This window comes from Xiphophorus couchianus, chromosome 3 (genome assembly GCF_001444195.1).
Source record: "Xiphophorus couchianus chromosome 3, X_couchianus-1.0, whole genome shotgun sequence".
In the NCBI taxonomy this organism is placed as follows: domain Eukaryota; kingdom Metazoa; phylum Chordata; class Actinopteri; order Cyprinodontiformes; family Poeciliidae; genus Xiphophorus; species Xiphophorus couchianus.
The window spans coordinates 16,996,486-17,015,398 of record NC_040230.1 but is presented as its reverse complement, the minus strand read 5'-3'; the positions used below and the strand labels follow the sequence as shown (position 1 = coordinate 17,015,398).

The window sequence follows — 18,913 nt, the reverse complement described above, 5'->3', positions numbered from 1 at the left end:
TTGAAGTTTGTCCTAAAGTGCCATTTTCACACATCAGAAGTAGTTTTTTTTTTCTCACAAACTGTACATAGGTTTCAAGTTTACTAGATAGCTAATAATTTAGTTGGGTAAATACATGGGTATAAATATAGACACCACATTTGGACCAAAAAGAAAAATATGCCACGATGGTCACAAGAAGCACTCAGCTAATTTTGATCAAACTTGTTTATTTACTAAAACATATTATTTTATTGTTATCATTACTAAATAAGGAAATACAAAAAAATACAGTATGCTTAAAAAGCACCTAAATTTACTTAATCTGCCTTTGAAAATATGCCAATCCACTATGATTTCAGAATATAAAAGAAGTATCATATTGTCCCACAATGGGGAAACAGCAGCAAGTTAAGGTAAGTGGGAGCATGCATGCTTATAACAAAATTAAAATAAAAATAAGAATAAAAGCTGTGCACCAGGCGAAATTTCCCAACATATGAAAAAAATAGTATGGTACCATTACTAAAAATAGCATACTCAGACAAAAAGAAATGTGGAGTTACGTAGGACCGGAAAAAAGAGACACATTTACAAAATGAGGATGTGTGCATATTTGCATAAAAAAACCAACAGGAGTGTGCAAACAATAGCATGAATGTAAATACTTACTGAGCCTGTTGGGGCAGCAATGGTTATAAAGTCTGACAGGTGCTGGGAGGAAGGATCTGCAGGAATGATTCTTTGTGCACTTAGGATACAACAGTCTGTTATGCTAGCTTAGTTAAACTAAGGAATAGTTACATTAGCTGGTGTTTTCTGTTATCTGAGGAGTGGATGACAAACTAAAATCACATTTTTTAAATATAACTGTTCATTGTTACTTCTATTTTTTCATTTTTACAATATCAGTTATATTTCAGTTTTATTACAATAATATAATTATGCACACATATACAGACAGTTCAGCCCCAAAATATTTATATCATATATTTTGTAATATGTCTGAAGGTTTATGTGGATGTGGTTAATACAGACAAGTATGAGGTGTATGCTGCCCTGTGAAGCCTTCTGTAACCAAGGCTCTAGCTTTATTGAAAAAAAAAACAAAAAAAAAAACTAAATGGCTCATTTGGTTCAAAATAAGTGAGTGATTTACATAACCTTCTGTCAGAAATAGCTAAAAAGAAATCCTAGTTAAAATCATTTAATATATGTAGTAAGCCTTATCATATTTCAAGTACTGTTTAGCACAGGTACACATCTGTGTTTATTTGTTTATGTAAAATACATCAGCTGAGTCATTCTTAATACGACACCTCAACCAAAATCTATGCACAGACATTGCAAACTGATTTTGAAAAACTTCTTTTGTTTTGTTCCTGCAAAAGAAGCATGTCTATGAAACAATTTTTCTGAAACAGCCATTGCACATGCTCTCCTGTCCCATGTGCATGGGGATCAGTGTTTCATGTCTGGACATGTCTCCTGCAGTGTTGGTGGCCCAATTTATTTTGTGTAAGTGGTGGTAAGGAAGCAGTGCACAGAGCCAGAATGCTTGGATAACTGTCGGTGTGACTCACAGTGATTTCAAGGTAATGTCCTCCATATCTTTGGATTTATATTAGGCTTTGGGAAAGCTTTTCTGTGGCTCTTTACAACTATTATGAACTTGTGTTTATGGTTGCGGTGCAGTTGACAATCTTGTAGTGACATAAAACGCCGCTGCTAGCAGTTATTTTAGGTTTCATAGATGATTTGTTTTTAGACAACAACTTTCCAAAAACATAAAAATGTGAAAGTATAAAGATTACACTTACCCAGCCACTTTTGTTTTTTAAATAGCAGCATAATTAGACATTTAATTGTCCACTTCTTCTTCCCTCTTACTCCTACTGGCCCCGTGCCGTTCACGATTGTTTTTGTCTAGTATTTGTAAGATGACACAGATCTTGTTATGAATTTTCATGGCCTCTCGTTTTGTTTGCACCACAATGTGGAATGTAGCACTTGCTGGAAAGTCTGCAGTTGACTGTGCTAAATATAAAAAGAATACATTCAGCTGGGCCAACAAAACTCCTCAGTCTGGTTGGATGACAGTAAACACTATAAGTAAAGATGTAAGCATGGATGTTTTTCTCTGTGCTGAAGTCTTTGATCACGCTTCAAACAGCAAGAGAGTTCTGTCCTTCTTTCAGCTTCACTGCTCATCTTCTTCACAGAGTCAACTCTTTGCTGCCTTAAACTCAAACTACGTTTTTTTTGGCTCTCCTCTGCTCATACCAAATGACATTTATGTCCACCTACAATGTGTTATTTGAGACGCTTGAGATTGACCACATATTTATGCAGCAGGGTGATGTGAAGGTGCTTTCACTTCTCTAAATATTGGGTATAGCTCTGTACAGTCTTTTTTGTTTTAAAGTGAGTTGGCAGCTTTTTTTTTCTTGAAGAAACATGAGTCACAGGAGAAAATGAAGCTGCAGCTGCTTGGCAGTGAAAACACCCTGGACATTTTTTGTCAAGTTGAACAGCTGAGGAAACACAGTATGAACAATTATTATGAGGGTCTACATCTGTGTGCCAGTATTATGGACGGTTGTGTTTCACCTCCGAACAGCTCCTACAAAACAGTTGTTTTACACATTTGCAACACAGTAACTTAGAATATCTTACAAAACCTTATTTAAGTAATTCAGTTTACAATGTCAAACTCATATAGTATGTAGATTAATTGCTTCAAATATTTTTGTCTGCTGATTTTTATTAATTATGGCTGACAGTGAATTAAAAAAACAGTTTTTTTGAAAAATTTAATATTTCATAAGACCAATGAATTTAGGAATTTTAATACAGAAATATTATGTTATGGCCATGTTATGACATACAATCACAGGGGAAACTGTTGCTATGGTCACTGACCACAAAAGGTCATTAAAATAAGAAGCTGGCTGTTGCTGTATCCAGTCATATGAATAAAAAGTTGAGTGGAAGAACAAAATTGGCAGCACAAGCAATGGGGATAACAATACCATTTAGAGCAGTGGTTCTCAAACTTTTTTCAGTGATATACCCCCTTAAAAATATATTTTTAGTCAAGTACCCCCTGACACGGGCAAAACATTTTTGGAATTAAAAAGAGGTACAGTGCTGTAAAATCACTGTCTGATTTATTAAAGCCAAACAACTTATATCAGTGAACCTGACAAATACATCCATATTGCAAACATTGCATGGTAAAACAAAAAAGAAAAACAGAAGACAGTGACCACCAGGAAGGTATAAAACCAGTCAAACCGTTTTATTTTAAAGGATATTGAAACTAAATACTGAATATAAAATTCAGTGCATGAACACACATTTATATTTTATCGAACTTTTTACAAAATAATTTTTCCCAAGACTTATTATGAGGAGCCTACTGATTTTTTAAAGATATTTTGAAAAGCTTCACGTACCCCCTGCAGTACCTCCACGTACCCCCAGGGGTACACGTACCCCCATTTGAGAACCACTGATTTAGAGGATTGTAAAACACTTGGAGGCTTGAACTGCAGCTGGAGGCAGAGGCACATTCCTGAGACGGCAACTCAAGCTTTAAACTCTGACTCAAGTCACAAAAGCAAAAGACATCAGACTATACTTAGAATAGTCTCCTTCAGACTTTATTATTGACCCCTGGTCAGAGACTTGAGTCCTATTAACAGATTTTATTTTGTGTAATGAAGAGTGAAAGCAAACTGGTATGTGAGCTACAGATTGAAGCTTCCAACCATATTTTATCATGAAAGGAAGCTCTGTATAGCAGCTTTATAATAATAACCACATGATTTTCTCTCCAAATGAATGCTGTATTAACTGACCTTGGATCATTTAGGAAAGAAATAAAACCTTGGATATTATCTCACTGTTAAGCTATCTGCAACAATACAATTCCCAGCTGAAAATATAAAAATATTAAGTATTTTTTTATAGCTATTAAAACATGAGAGCTATTCGACGTGTATGATGAAGTGCTCAGACAATGAAAAATGGAAGAGAGGCAGCTGAAAGAACCATCACTGGAGGATAAACCCATCCATGGGATGTGCCACCAATAGATAGCTGAAGTTTCAGATTAGTCCACATTCAACCAATGGCTACAACTTTCAATACTGAAGTAAAGCACAGAAGTGCTGTTCGTGGCTGTGCAGTAGCAAGCCGTGAGAAGCAGAGCTATAGAGGCCTATTCACCGCAAGATGTTGGCAGAAAATTAAATACATAGAATGCCACACACAACGAGCTGGTATAGAATACAGAGACATCTGTGTACAATACCAACTGGAGACTCCTAAGCCAAAGTAGGAATTACGACCAAAGTAGTGAAAAATGACCAAGCTAAGACGCCACGTGACTTCTAGAGACAGACTAACAAAATGGTAATGGCCATCCAACTGGACATTGTAACCACTGATGATAAGCAGCAGAATACAGTCGTTGGGATCAACATGCTTATACCAAACAAAGAAACATAAGGAGAAAGGAATACGAGACAATGGGGAAATACCAAGGACCCAGTGAGTAGCCAGAGAAAGCATGCTAAATGAAGACTAGAGGAGGGAGGTGGCTAAAAGAAAAATTTTATGGTTAACTTGTCTCCCGGGCAAGTTGTCATATATCTGTTTATGAACTGATCATTTTTGTCAAGTATTTTAATGGCAGAAACACATCTAAAAGTTGCATGAATCCAACCCTCAGAGGCTGGAGTTTGAGTTCCCTGATGTAGTCCATTAGATCATTTTCTATCCCTGGTGGGGCTTCTTCCTGTCTCCAGTGGTGAATGGGCAACACACGGTGGGTTACCCTAGATAGGTTGCCAGTCAGTCACAGGACAAGACACAGGCACAGAAGGTGAAGAACCATGTATAAATCACTAATGCAAGAACAGTTTTTATAAATCTATTTGCAGTTGCTTCTCCTGTCAATGTTTCCTTTCAGGAGTATGAGACGGCTGTTGATGTCAGTGTAGTAGGATGACGACTGGTGAAGTCCCCATCCAAGACCTTGCTGTGTGAGTAGCTTGACATAATCAAGGAGAAAGGCATTGAATTGGGAGGGGAGAGGTGTAACCACCATTTTCTCCATACGCTGAAGGAAATACTTTGGGGGAAAGATTCCTGTAGCTTTAAGACATTGGGTGGTTTTTTGAAACCCTCCGTAGCTGAGAAAAAAAAAGCTTTGGTAGGGCACGCTTGTACGTGGAAGATTACAGAGAGATTTGCCTCAGTGGGAAAAATATATCTGAAAAGGGACGCGAGTGAGCATTACACTTAGAACATTTTAATCCTATGCTGGTTTGCATGCATGCATGCATGTGTACTGTCTGGGCTTGCACATGTCAATGCAAATCTCCCACAGTAGCTCACATTTATGCAGCCCGTCTGTCTGAGCAAAGCATTTCAGTCTCCAGCTCTCCGTCTCTCCCTCCTCTCGCAGTCTGTTGCTCCCTCCGCCCCTTCCTTCTCAGTGTGAGCGTAGTCTGGGCGCCGAGCCAAGTGGAGTGTGTTTTTTTGAATGAATACCTGATGCGGCTGATGAGGCTGGCTGGGGGAGGAGCTGTGTCAGTAGAGTACTGAGAGAGAAAGAAACAGGAGGAGGGAGGGATGGAGGGAGGGAAATGAGGAGGGAAAGGAAGGGAGGCAGAAACACTCACTCACACAGAGAGCAGGAGACAGAAAAGCAACCAGGCAGAGAGAAAGAGAGAGGGAGCTGGCGGACTGGTGGCCTTGCATAACACTCAGTGGAGCAAGCTTGTACGCAGGTCTTGGTGGGGTCTGCAGCACTGGGGAACTTCCTTTTACCACTGGCCCTCATTGCAAAGGGCAGGTAAGCCTGCGAACCGGAATCCACAGAGACAGCTGCACAAAGGACAGAATCAGGAAGAAGAATCCTGGGATACTTAGACACAAACTGACACTGACAGGAAGAATCATTGGACATGATCTGCAGGCAGTGGCTGTGAACAGACTGGTGAGCTATTCTTAGTACTATTACTCGGTGGGGGGGAGGTGGAGACTGGGGGGTGGAGGGGGGGGGGGGGTGTTTTTTCTTCCTGATTTGTGGCATAGTAGTAATTCTGTCCTGCTACTCCACTCATGCGCTCTCACTGTTAAGCCCCCAGAGACTGGAGTCCCAGCATCTGTCCTCTGATCTGTCCAAAGTCCCTAGTGGTGGATTTGACCCTGTTTACGTTTGTTGCCTGCATGCATGCGTGTGTGTGCGCACGTCCTTTGCTTGTTGCACGGTGCGATTGGAGTGTGCCAAGCAGTGATGCAGAACTCTGGAGTCATTGTGAAGACAAAACAGCCTGAACCCCACTGCCTGTTCTTACTGTCGCTGCCACACGGACGGTCCGCCTCTTAAAGGTGCAGGCGGCACTGTTGCACAGCCAGACAGGAAAATGTCTGTTTGAAATATTAGAAAAAAGCATTACACTTTACAGATCTGCTTTGTGGCATTGAAAGCTGATTTGTTTGTACTCCAGAGAAGGTGACGTCTTGTCTATATGCAGCAATTCACTGTTAAAACACTTGTACATATTGTCCTGCACAGTACCTCCCCTCTCTGTTTCATGCCAGAGCTCAGATTGATAATGATGTTTTTGTTTTCTATATATAGCCTTTCGCTGGACAGGGTAATCACCGTGTTTCTATGACTGGTAGCAAATATTGTATAGATGGCATGTTCCTCCCAGGGACCTTTGGTCTGCTCTCTCTTTTTAAACATCTCAGTATACCATCAAGAAAGATGTGGTTTTCTTTCTAGATGCACCACTGCATAATCCCCCCTGCAGAAAAATGTTATTGCTATGAAGCAACGGATCAATGCAAGGAGTAAACACTCAGTGGGAGCATGAGAGAAGACTCATGGCTGTGGCAGAGAAGAAAGAGGTGGGGGTGGGTGGGTGGTATTGGAGGAACTGGCAACTGCAGCATAAGTGAAGAGATACAACCCTGCTAGGGAGACTCTCACCTGGAGACAACACAGAGAAAGGGTTCAGCCACACAAATCCATCTTGGAGGTTTATGCGCCATTCTGGTGTGGAGAAAAGGGACCACACATTGGGGATGGTGGTCCATTTCTCTCTATCTGATTGATGAGCTGAACAGAGCACGTCTTGTCCCCTCCACGCCACTGTGTTGTCATCCCTCTGTACACTCATCTCAGAGGTGTCAGTCCTGAGTCAAGGTTCCCATGCTGCGTGGCTCACAGTCTTGAAGGCTCGCCTTTGTTCTCCATAGTAACATCTAAGCCTTATGTGTGTTGGTGTCACTGCTCTAATTATAGGCTGACACAGGAAAATCTGGAGAGGCTTTTTGACTGCTGAGCTTTGTGTGTGCCGATCAGTCCGTTCAAACTGTTGGTGTGTCAGCTGGCTTTGTCTGCCAGTACTGCTTTGAAGACAGGAGATGCTTGTGCTTCAGATGTGATGTCATTACAGTGTTGACACGGTGTTGCTGAGGTGGGGTTGTTGCCAAAGTGCAGAGCGGTGCTGCACAGTGTAGCTCAGACAGACTGTAGCGGCGGCTGCGTTGCTGATCGGGGAACTCTCGGCAAGGAGGAGGGGTGGGAGGGGGGCAATGGCGCTCTTGATGCTGCAGGCGCTGCTCAATGTGGGTCAGGGAAAAGCAGAACTCATATCTTCTCCTCTATGTCCTCCCCATTTCTTATCACCTTCCTCTCGTTCTCCCCCCCCACCCTTCTACAGAGCTCTGCATCTTTTGCCTCCTTTCCCCTCTTCTTTCTATTTGCTCTCCTCTTTTGTCGCTGTTTCGCTCCATCTCTGCTGCTCCCCTCCTTTGTTACATCTGCTGAATCTTCTCCGCTGTAAACTGTGTGGAGGTTCTCGCTGCTTGTAGATGCAGTGACCTTGTCGAAACCAACACTAGAGGTAGTTGCTTCCAAATAAAACATGACCAAAGTTGCCTTCTGTTTTCGTTCTTTCCTCCCCACCCTCCGTCTTTATGTAACATGTCTGTGGTTGCCTTTTGTAGTGAACCACTGACATAAAAACACTCTGATGTGGTTGAACGGTAAAGTGAAGGTTCTCTAAATTGAATACACGGGAAAAAAATGAATGTGTATTTCTGTGCTATATATGGAGAGTTCATTTCAGTGGAGTTCCTGGCTAATGAACAACTTTGAGTCCAGTGGATTTACTCACAGATAAGCCTGCCGGAAGGAACTGAAACTCTGACAAAGAAACGGTGAAAGAAAAGCTAATGAAAAATTTTAAATAAATGTTTGAATTTAATTAAAAAAGGAAGACAGGTGTGGATGAGAATAATTATGTTGTACAGGGACAGTTCAGGATTTTTTAAGTGTGGATCTGTTGAAAGGTTATAAGCTGTTAATATATCACCTGCAGTAGATAACTCTTTGGTGTCTTTTTTTTTTCTTTTAAATAAATCCAAGTTACTTGGTCTCTTTCTAATGTCTAGTCCAAGGCGCCAAGACCACAGCTGGTTGTCTTAGCTATAATCTGAAAAACATTACAGGGGTTTATGCAAAACCTGCTATCTTCATTCATTTTCTAAATATTTTTCAACTTCATTGGAAATAAATACCTAATAATAATAATTGTTAGTTCATAAAATACTGTTGGCATAAACGACAATGGTGTTTTCAAGATCAGAGTTGTTTAAGATGGTAGGCTACATTGATCTTGGTTCCTTTTGAGCTAGCTGTTAGTTTCAGCCTCTTGAACCAGCTACTCTGGCTCTACACTAAACAAAACACTTAGAGAGTTATCTTCTATAGATATTAAATGCTCACAAATGTTTAACAGAATATAATTTTGTAACAATTGTAAACTAGTACTTTAATATGTCCTCTGTGTGTCGGTGAACTTAATTCCCCAGAAGTGCCAAGAACTTGTTTCACTTTTCATTTAGTCTTCTTGTTATTAAGCTGAACTCCAAAATGCTCTTATTCATTGTTTGCTGTCAATTCTGTGTTTCTTTATACTAAAAGCTGCTCAGAGATTTTACAGCAGAATAGAATTGGAAAATTCTATTCTGCTGCAGATGCCAGCGTGCGACAGCAGCAGCCCGTTTGCCGTTTACGCAAACAGAGGGAGCCTCAGGCCCTCCTCTGATGCAGATTATATTGATGGGTTGGTCCAAAGGGTTTTCCACTTGGACCCGCTTCCTTCGAGGATGTCTCCAGCTGGCACTCACTGAGAGCGTCTGTAATCAGAACTGTGACTATAATAATAATAATAATAATAATAATAATAATAATAATGGAGGAAGGGGGTTGCGGTCTAAGAGAGAAATTCAAATGATTGATATTTGCAGAAAAAAATACCCATTTATGGATCTGGCCAAATTCTTTAAAATCAAATTTCATAAACCTGTAAGTTGTTTTTCCAGTACTTACTGACCCAGAGTACCTTTATGGGGATGGGTGTGATGCTTACATATTTCAAGTAAGACTCAACACATGTTTTGAGACTGCAAAAGACAAATATTACAAGAAAGGGATTCTACAAACATTTTAAGAAGACTGTGGCATTTTAGAAAATAAGACCCTGGAAAATGACCATGGTTATGTACTATCAAGGACACTGGATGCAAAAATCACAGTCGAGAACTGCTTAAGGAAGCCACTGAATGTAACTTTTTCAGCAAAGTGCAGTTAAATATGCACAAAACTGTTCTTTACTATTTGTTCCTTATGCATTAACACCTTAAGGAAAAGATTTTGTTGTAGTACAAGTTCTTGTAGATCCTGGAGGAGGTGGAATCTCTATAGGGTACTCAGACAACAACAGCTTTATTCTGGTGCATGAAAAAAAATGAGTCAAAAGTTGTCTTTATGCTTGGTGCCACCAAGTGGCAGAGCAAAGAATTAACTGGGTAAAGAACTAACTGGAAAACTAAGCTACACATTTGTAATATTTTTAGGTAACACACGCGCACACACACCCACACACACACACACATATATATATATATATATAGAATTCAATGAGAAAGTGTGTCCAAACCTTTGGTCTGTATTGAGTACAGACCAAAAGTTTGGACACACAGTGATGTCCAAACTTTTGGTCTGTACTGTATATACTGTATATATATATATATATATATATATATATATATAGTGAAAAGGGTCTACTGTTTTTGACTATAGTAATAAAATAGTATTATTATGTAAATAATGTACGTATTGATGCCTGTAAGTATTAATTTAAGTCTATTTTGCTTTCAGATTTTTGTCAACATTGTGGAAGAGGCGGATTGGTCAAATATGATTCCTCATGAAGTTTGTGGAGCTCATTTTGTGAGCTGGAATGACTCCATCTTCTCTGGTGCGGCAGCTGGAGTTCTCCATCAGTGAACACAACGAGTCAAAGCCAAAGAGAGCACACGGAGGGCTTTGAACAATACCACAGAGAAAACATTCTCCTAGGTGCAGAGAAAGTAGTACAAAGGAGCATTAAGACATCTTGGGCACCATGAAAGCCAATCAAGAGCGGAGTAATGGATGCCTGCCTCCTAAGAAGCGTGAGATCCTGGCTCTGGAGCAGAGGCCAGTTGTAGTAGCTGCAACTACACCTCCTGTTGCAGTACCTACTGACAGTCCCCACACAGAAAATCTGGCCTGGCTTGCAAGTGTGGCCAGTGAACGCTGTAAGTCCAGAGAGACAGAAAGTCCAAGATGTCCTATTCCCTCTACATCTTCTTCTTCTCCTACCACGTCTATCCCTTCCCCAGCAACTACCCTTTCTGCAGTGCCCTTGGCCTCTCTGCCTGCAGTTTATCCAGCAGCCCTTCCCCAACAGGCTGGAACAATCCAGTTTACCCAGCTGGGACCCAATGTGCAATTCATCAGTTCTGGGCCATATGCTGGGTACATCTCCTCCCATATCATTCCAACTAATGCTACTTCTGCACCTAATAGCTCTGCATTAGTAGGACAGCGCACCCAGATAGATGGTTACACCACTGCCCTTATATCACCCAGCACTAAAGGGGAGCAGCAGTTTCAAATTGGACTCTCCCCTTCAGAGTTGGCTCCTGTCACACTTCCAAGTTCTCCCCAAGTAACCAATCAGTACATCCATCTGGACAATAGAACACCTTTGACTGTGAATGGAAACGCTGTAGCATCACCTGCAGCTCACCTTCATCTCCACCGTCATGCAGCTGTTCTCCCACAAACGCTTACACTTGCCCCATCACAGCTTGTGGTTCAGTATGCAGATGGTGCGGCTGGAAAGAAACCTGAAGGCCATGCTAAGAGTGTGCTGAATGGGGAAGTGGAAGTGGTCAAACAAGCCAAAGTCTCTGGGGCCAACCATCAGCCTGTCCAGAGCTATGAGGCCAGGCATTTCCTCCTACCTGCTGACTATGGCCAAAACCCTGCAGGTTTGCAGACCTCTTTGGTGCTGGTTGCCCAGCCAAACCATGGAGTGGAACATGATGCTGGCTCAAATAAAATTTCCCTGGTCCAGACTGAGAAAGGAAGCATTTGTTTAGGAAAGCCTATATCCAGAGCCTCTTCGTTCTCTTCACTTTCTTCCTCAGAAGTGGTCAAGTCTGTTCCTCATACTGTCATCCAAACTAGTCTGCCTCCTGAAGAACTGCCAGTCAGTCTCTACTCCTCCACACAGCCTCCCATCATTGGCTACATCACCAGTGCAAACCAGCATACTGTCAGCTACCATGCAGCACTGCCACAGCACCTGGTCATCCCAAGTGGCCAGTCCCTTCTCATACCAGTCAGCAGTGCCAACAATGGCACAGAAATAGAGGTCAGTCGCACTGTCAGTGCCATTACTGCCACTACCCCTCAAATATCCACCGCCATGCCACATGCCTACCTGGCCACAGCTCTATCTAAATGTGAAGCTCTTGGCCCAGATGGAAATCAACCGCCCTCTGCCCCACCACAGGCTGCAGCCTTGCCTGCATTGCCCTCAAACCCAGTTCCCGCAGTGGTGGCTGCTCCATCCCAAGCTCCCACTCCTGTGCCCATTCCTTCTCCCTCCTCTGTCCAAGCCTCTCCCTCCGTCTCTTCCCCATCTTCTCCTGTAGCCCTCCCTCCTTTCTTTATGCGAGGCTCTATCATCCAGCTGGCTGATGGGGAGCTAAAGCGTGTGGAGGACCTCAAAACAGAAGACTTCATCCAGAGTGCTGAGATCAGCAGTGAGCTGAAGATTGACTCCAGCACTGTGGAGCGCATAGACTGTGGGCAAAGTCCCAATGCAGTGCTCATACAGTTTTCTGTGGGGGAGCTCAAAGCCCAGGTAAATTATTTCTGAGTAATATCTTTCGGGTTTTCCATGTTGTTTCTAAAAACATTATTCAAAAATTTTAAGAACTCAAGTCTTTGTTTATAACAGGAAGATTTCACACTCAAAGACAAGATAAGAAAGTCTTAATAATATGTGTCTCTTGTGTTTATACTCCCATCTAGGTGTGTGTAGAGGTGCTGGTGGAGTATCCATTCTTTGTTTTTGGCCAGGGCTGGTCATCTTGCTGTCCTGACCGGACCACGCAACTGTTTGAGTTGTCATGTGCCAAGCTGTGTGTCGGTGATGTGTGTGTGTCACTGACCCTCCGTAGTTTGAGGAATGGTTCCCTGACAGATAGTCAAGCATTGGGGACCAAGCTGAAGATGGGTTCACTCTCTGACCTGTCCCACTGCGTGGATCCTAATGTGACGAACAGTACCAATCCCAATCCTCCTGGCAGTAACGGTAGTCTCCTCATGAAGGCTTCCACTGCCAACAGGATGGAGAAACTTCATGTTTCTGGACTTGGAGCAGGACAAACTGGTGGGCTCGTAACATCACCATCTCCACAACAGTCAGAGAGGATGTTCAGAGGTGGACCAATGCTGGCAGGCTCTGGGGGGGCAGAAGTAAGACAGGAACCACTGAAAACAGACATATCTGCCCTCTGTTCTGATTCAGAGAGACCTTTTGTTCGCAAGAGACGCTGGTCAGCTCCAGAGCGAGACCAGACTGAGAAAGCTGAAGAAGAGCCACCTGTGACTCTGCCTAAGCCCTCCTTTCTACCCCAGGAAGTTAAAATCAGCATAGAGGGCCACTCAAGCGCTGGGGGCGAAAGATTCTTAAAGAAAAGAGTTGACTGTTAAGAGAATTTTAAAATACCTATTGTCGGCTTTGTGTTTAGCTTCTCTCTCTTTTCACTCAATCATGACTACTGTAATATAGCCTGAGATTCTGCAGGATATACATGTTTCCTTTCACACAAGGAAGAAGTAACGTAGAGCACCTTGACAAATGGTAACACACAAGATCAGTGCAATCAATGCCGAAAGCAACAATGAATGCAAAGTGAATGTTGATCATGAATGGTGGACGTCTATTATAAGAGGGATTTATGTGGGACTAGAATGATTTTTCTATTAACACAATGAAGCACAGACACTGTTGACATGTTTGAAGAAGTGTGTGAGTGGAAGGTTGAGTAAGAGACATTTGGTGTTTTAAGGACGATGATTAATTGGGTTGACTGAGAGCTTTTCTGTCTCATTGGTCTGATTTGACTTTTGTCCCATCATCTATAACTTTCACACCATCATGACTGCCTGAGCTGTAGTGGGAGGCCTTGTTCCTCTGTGCGAATGTTTGTGTTTGGTTGTTGGTGTGTATGCTTTTTTTTGCTGTGGCTGTGAAATGGAGCAAAGGATATGAGGCGATACTGTTAGCTGCGAACTCGGTCCAAGTCGTGGAAATGATGACTAAGAAGGCTTGAATGTAACAATTCCCTTAATAGTGACTCATCAAGTCATGCATGTGCTGTTTATTACCAGCCTGATGTGTAAAATGAGAATGTGGCTCAGAGTCTGATGCAATGCTGTTGCAACAGGCTAGTCTCAACAGTTTTGTGTAGATAAACTCCCATGGTGATATTTCTTGGTTCACTACTCTAAAACTTTCCTTAAAGGAATGCATGTTTCAGGGTACATTATTTATGGCTTCTGCTTATTCCATTTTTACACAAAGATTATGAAAAGTTTACATTTCAACAAAATGTTAATAACTGAGCTCTCTCATAGCGATAGAGAGCACTGTCATAGCTAGCCCTACTACGATATTAAATACAGCTACTAACTCAACTTATTTTTGTTGGACAGTCTCAGTGCATTTGTATTAATGTATTATTGAGAGCAAAAACTAATAAATTGCAACTGTATAACAGGAGAATAAAACAGGACTGAAGTAATATATGTGAGGCCTGGTTGCTTCACCAATATTTCTGCCCTGATATTTATTATACCTGGAGTGTTGCTTTGATTCTTTCATGCATATTTGAGAACTCCTTAGATCTCCCATAGTCCAGCTTAAGGGTGCCTAAGGGTTGCTCATACAATGCGCCGTCTCTTTTCACAAATTTCTTCCTTGGTGCTTCAGTCCACAGATGAGCTCTGCACCTTCCTCGCTCAGCTCCACCAGAATAGCGGCAGCAGCATTTAGCAAACACCTGGTGGAAATGCGAATTTTCTGAGCTTATCATACAAACTATTTTGCAGCTCACTGCTCCTACAAGTAGTTGTAAACAGCACAATGGAGGAGAATTGTTGTGATGACATGCTGAAAGGGGAGTGTTGGAAAGAGCAGGCATTTTTAAAGAGACAGAGGCTTAATTTCAAGGCATCAAATTGCAAAAACAAATTAATTTCAAATTATGTTCTACATATGCAGCATTTTTATAACAACTAAAGGTAACATTAGTGAGCTATAAAATGGCGCTATGTGCCTACAAAATTCACACTTTACCACCCCTTAAATAGATGATGTCCCATGAATCTTAACCTTTGTACACAGACTAGTGTAGCACTAAAGAGTCTCAAGATTCAGATAACACAGCAGGCTTTTACTGTGATAAAGTTGCTCCTCTAATAAAACAAAAAAGACTGACAATACATAGGGTCTTTAATACAAATATGTAGGGTCTTTAATACAAAACCTTTGCCCTTAGAATATGCAGTCATACCTCCACTAAATATAGAAACTCTTTTCAAAGAAAAACATAAAATCAACTTGAGCATTGAAACTGTGGACAGTAATCAATCTTGTTCTAGTCCTTACTCTACTATTTTCTTCCTGACCCCTACGCTTCCCATAGCTGCTCAGGGAAACAGCAGTTTAAGTCAACAGAAGATTTACTCCTAAAAAATAAAGCAACTGCAAAAATATTGTATTATTTATAAATACCCATACTCACAAATTATTTGTATTAGAATACACAAGCTCGGAAAAACACACAACTTGCTTGACTCTTTACCTCCTGTTTACATGCTAGATAGCGTTAAGCTGCAAACTTGGATCTGAGGATACAGGCGCACCAACATCACCACATCCTACCTGCAAGCTTACTGTAAATATCTGTAATTTTTCCAACATGCAACTAGAAAAATCTGACTGAAGTGCCAAGCTGCTATAGAAATTTAGAAAAGGCAGGTGTGAAACTTCCAAAAGTTATTACATCAAAGGTATGGTAAGCAGTGGGTCAGGACTCCAGCAAAAAATAAGGCTATTTTATTTTTGTATATGTGCTGGGATGTTTCTAGTTGCATCTGCAAAAGTCACTCCTAACATTTTGTTGCTAGTCAGAAAACTTGTGCAGATCGGTGAACAACCTAATTACCAAAAGGAGCACAACTCAGACAATCCATTTTCATCAACTTTTGTTTTTTTAGTCACTGTAGCTACCTGTTTAATAGCAGAGGTTGTAATGTAACTTGTGAGTAACTAATATGTGCAAAGTTTTACTCAAGACATGTAAGTGGCAGCTATATTGGAAATTTGGAGAGGTTTGGTAGTAAACTTCACTTCTCAAGTCATAATTTTGGCTTTTAGATGTTGTTCAAGCAATTTTTTCCGGCTTTTGATTTTAAAAAAGTAAAAAAAAAAAAAAACCCAACAACATTGACATTAAGCCTAATTAGCTACAACTGAAATTCAATTCAAAACTCCTAATGGGAATTAAGGAGAGTTCCCATTTCCTTATTTGCATGCCATGTGGAAACTACATAACCAGATGAATATTTTATTAAGCGAGTTGAGGATATTGCTTTATTAGTAGTGATTAGTATCCCTCTTGAGCTATGAAAAGTTAAAATGCACATCTTTTGCTGATTTTAATTGCATATAAAATGCTGCAGCCACAATTTGTTTCATAAGATTCCCCACCAGAATTGACCTAACGGCCTTGCTAGAAAAGTTGTCGTTCTGTCTGTAAATATTGGCAAAGGGTTCAGGTTTATGGGCGACTGGTCTCAATGTTGCTACTTTGCATATTTTACAAACACCAAGGCCTTGATATTTAGCATGTATCAAGTTTATAGCAGTACATCGGGTTTTACATTGAAACCTTAACATTGGTTTGTCTCTCTCAGGTCAGCTCCTGATATCTTAGAGTGGTGGTGTTAAGATTAAAACACCCAAATCTTTGTGTTTCTGTTCTAGTAAAAAGGAGACCTTCTACAGTTCATACTCAGGAAGAAAGTGTAGGGAACAGATGGTATTTGTTGTGGTGTGCATGTGTATGTGGGAAGACCTGAGATAGCATTCCCATGTCATTAGTCAAGTGTGTGTATATGTGTGTTGAAAAGCAGCACTTTGATGGAGCGTCCAGTTGGAGCTTGTTAGCAATGTTGAACCTCTCTTGCAGTTTTTAGATATAACAATAAAAGTGACTTTTTCCTGTCACTTTGCATGTTTTGCAGGTTTGTCAACGAGAGACACCAATATAGAATGTAAATGGACATGAAGCAAATTTTATTTTTCTGAGGATTTATAAAGCTACTATTCAGAGAAAGAAAGAGATGCAGAGCTAACTAGCCACCTAGTGCTGATCATGTACAGTGAAATTGTATCTTAGAGAGTGTACAGAGTGTAATCTAACCTTTTAATGTACTGTATGTGCCACGAAGCCTCCTTCTTCAATCATTCCATTGACTCACCAATACCTACAAGTTCTGCTATTGTTTGTTCCGACTCTGGTATTGATCAAATGTTCATGAATGTGCTAGGTCTCTTTTGGGAACACCAGCGTTGCTGAGGCTCCTCAAAGTTTAGTTTGTGTGAAAAATGGACTGCAGTTTATTCTAATAGCCATTAAACTCCTAAGAGGTGTTTATTGTATACCCAGAAATCAGACTGTTCTGTTTGTGTGCGACTGCTCAGGCTATTTAAAAAAAAACAACAAAAAAAACACTGCCCTCTGACTGTTCTCCTCCGATGATGTGGTCTTATATCCTTCACTGTTACAAAGTAGAACTACTGTTTGTCTTAATAGGTATTTTCTTTCTCCTCACTTGGCTCATGTTTGTAGTTTTCCAAAGTGAATTGTTTTTCAAATACAGTGCTGACATGTTATGAGACAAACCAACTAATGAAATGTGGAGTTTATTTCTGACTGAAATGTTATGGTCATAGACTGATGTAAAGGAAGTGAATGTAGCATCATGGAAATTAATGTTCTGTTGTTTTTTCTGCATCTTTGAATTTGGCACCAGGCTCATTTTTGAATATTTATTTTCTGGCCTGATGTGAATACCAGAGTGGACGCCAAGCTATGGACTGGTGCTGTGATTCTGGCTATGAGATGCTAATGGTTCCCGTTATTTCCTGGACAAAAGATCAAATAAAACTTAAAGTAATTTTGTTACAATAGGTAAAAAAAACCCTAAAGGACTTGGCTAGTTGATTAATTAAATCAGAACAAATTATATCAAAACTAATAATACAAAATAAACAATAACATGAATTATAAGTCTATTATTCATATAAAACTATTATAAAATAATAATAATAAAAAATATATAAAGTATTTGCAGACAAGTTAAAACACACTGATGTCTGTCGAATATACATTTTAAACATCTGTTTTGTTCAGAGCAGAAACTCTAAGTTAGAAAAGTGATTTATTTTCATCTGAAAAAAATTATATTTTAATTATTGGATGTCACATTCAAATTAAAAAACAAAACAAAAAAGCTATCCGGCCACTACAGAAGTTCACCGGTTTGTTCACTTGCTATTTAAATTACCAATACTTCAACGTCAAAGGAAACTGAGCATGTTGGTTGTTGGGAAATCTGTACTAGTACTGAAAGACGCTCTTTAGCATCATTACACATTGAAGCAAATACTGACAAGTATTTCACACTGAAAACAAAGAGCAGTTTTAGTCTTTTTTTTATTCATTATGAAAAAGCAAAGATGTTTCTGCCTTATTTTTTATTCAATAAGCTTTATAGTATTATGAATTAATTGCACTAATAATAAGGGTTTGACATAGCCAGTACACTCACAATGACTTATGTGAAAAATCTTCTGTATTTTATAGAAAATTCATCTTTTTTATTTTATTACTGCAGGTTTACAGTAAAATGCCTCAGTTGTCAGAGTTTTTTAGCCATCCCTATCTGTTTTTTAATTGGTTTGTGGATCAAGATGCTACGTTCACCTTTTACATGGTCTGTGGCAACTGAAAGTTTTCTTATGGCCAACAAATCCACATTTCATGCTGTCGCCTGCATTAAACTGTAATACAAATCTTTATAAACTGTTTACAGATGGTTTTTTTTTTATTGTTTTGAAAAAAATTACAAAAACTCTACAGTAAACTACACTATGCTTAAAGTTGAAATATTTTGGTTTTCAGACACATTCCTGTTTTTATTGTGGTTTAATCTTAACTGTTACATGTTCTGAACAGATTGATCAATAAAATCTGGAGAGGACATACACAGTCTGTCAAGAATAAATCACACTGTCACAACTGTTAGAAAGAAAATGTAAAGAAAACATATAACTATTTGTTCGTCAGAGTGTGTACAATTAAGCCCATAATAATATCTCTGGCAGATTTAGATTTGAATAAAAAATTTCTTTCCACCAAGAAGTTT

The 18,913-nt window shown here is 40.1% G+C and overlaps 1 protein-coding gene across 1 annotated transcript; it reads left to right on the top strand.

Moving 5' to 3' along the window:
• The first annotated feature begins 5,683 nt into the window (after positions 1 to 5,683).
• Positions 5,684 to 18,566, top strand: atxn1b (ataxin 1b). The gene is made up of 3 exons (XM_028012613.1): positions 5,684 to 5,989; positions 10,232 to 12,272; positions 12,443 to 18,566. Exons 2-3 carry the CDS (start codon positions 10,479 to 10,481, stop codon positions 13,124 to 13,126), a joined length of 2,478 nt encoding a protein of 825 aa, XP_027868414.1. The 5' UTR covers positions 5,684 to 5,989; positions 10,232 to 10,478; the 3' UTR covers positions 13,127 to 18,566.
• Positions 18,567 to 18,913: the final 347 nt, after the last annotated feature.

Bases quoted from the DNA above. Each gene is read 5' to 3' on its own strand.
- atxn1b (XM_028012613.1), top strand. From the start codon at position 10,479: ATGAAAGCCAATCAAGAGCGGAGTAATGGATGCCTGCCTCCTAAGAAG. The intron at 12,273-12,442 runs GTAAATTATTTC...ACTCCCATCTAG, and splicing joins TGGGGGAGCTCAAAGCCCAG to GTGTGTGTAGAGGTGCTGGT.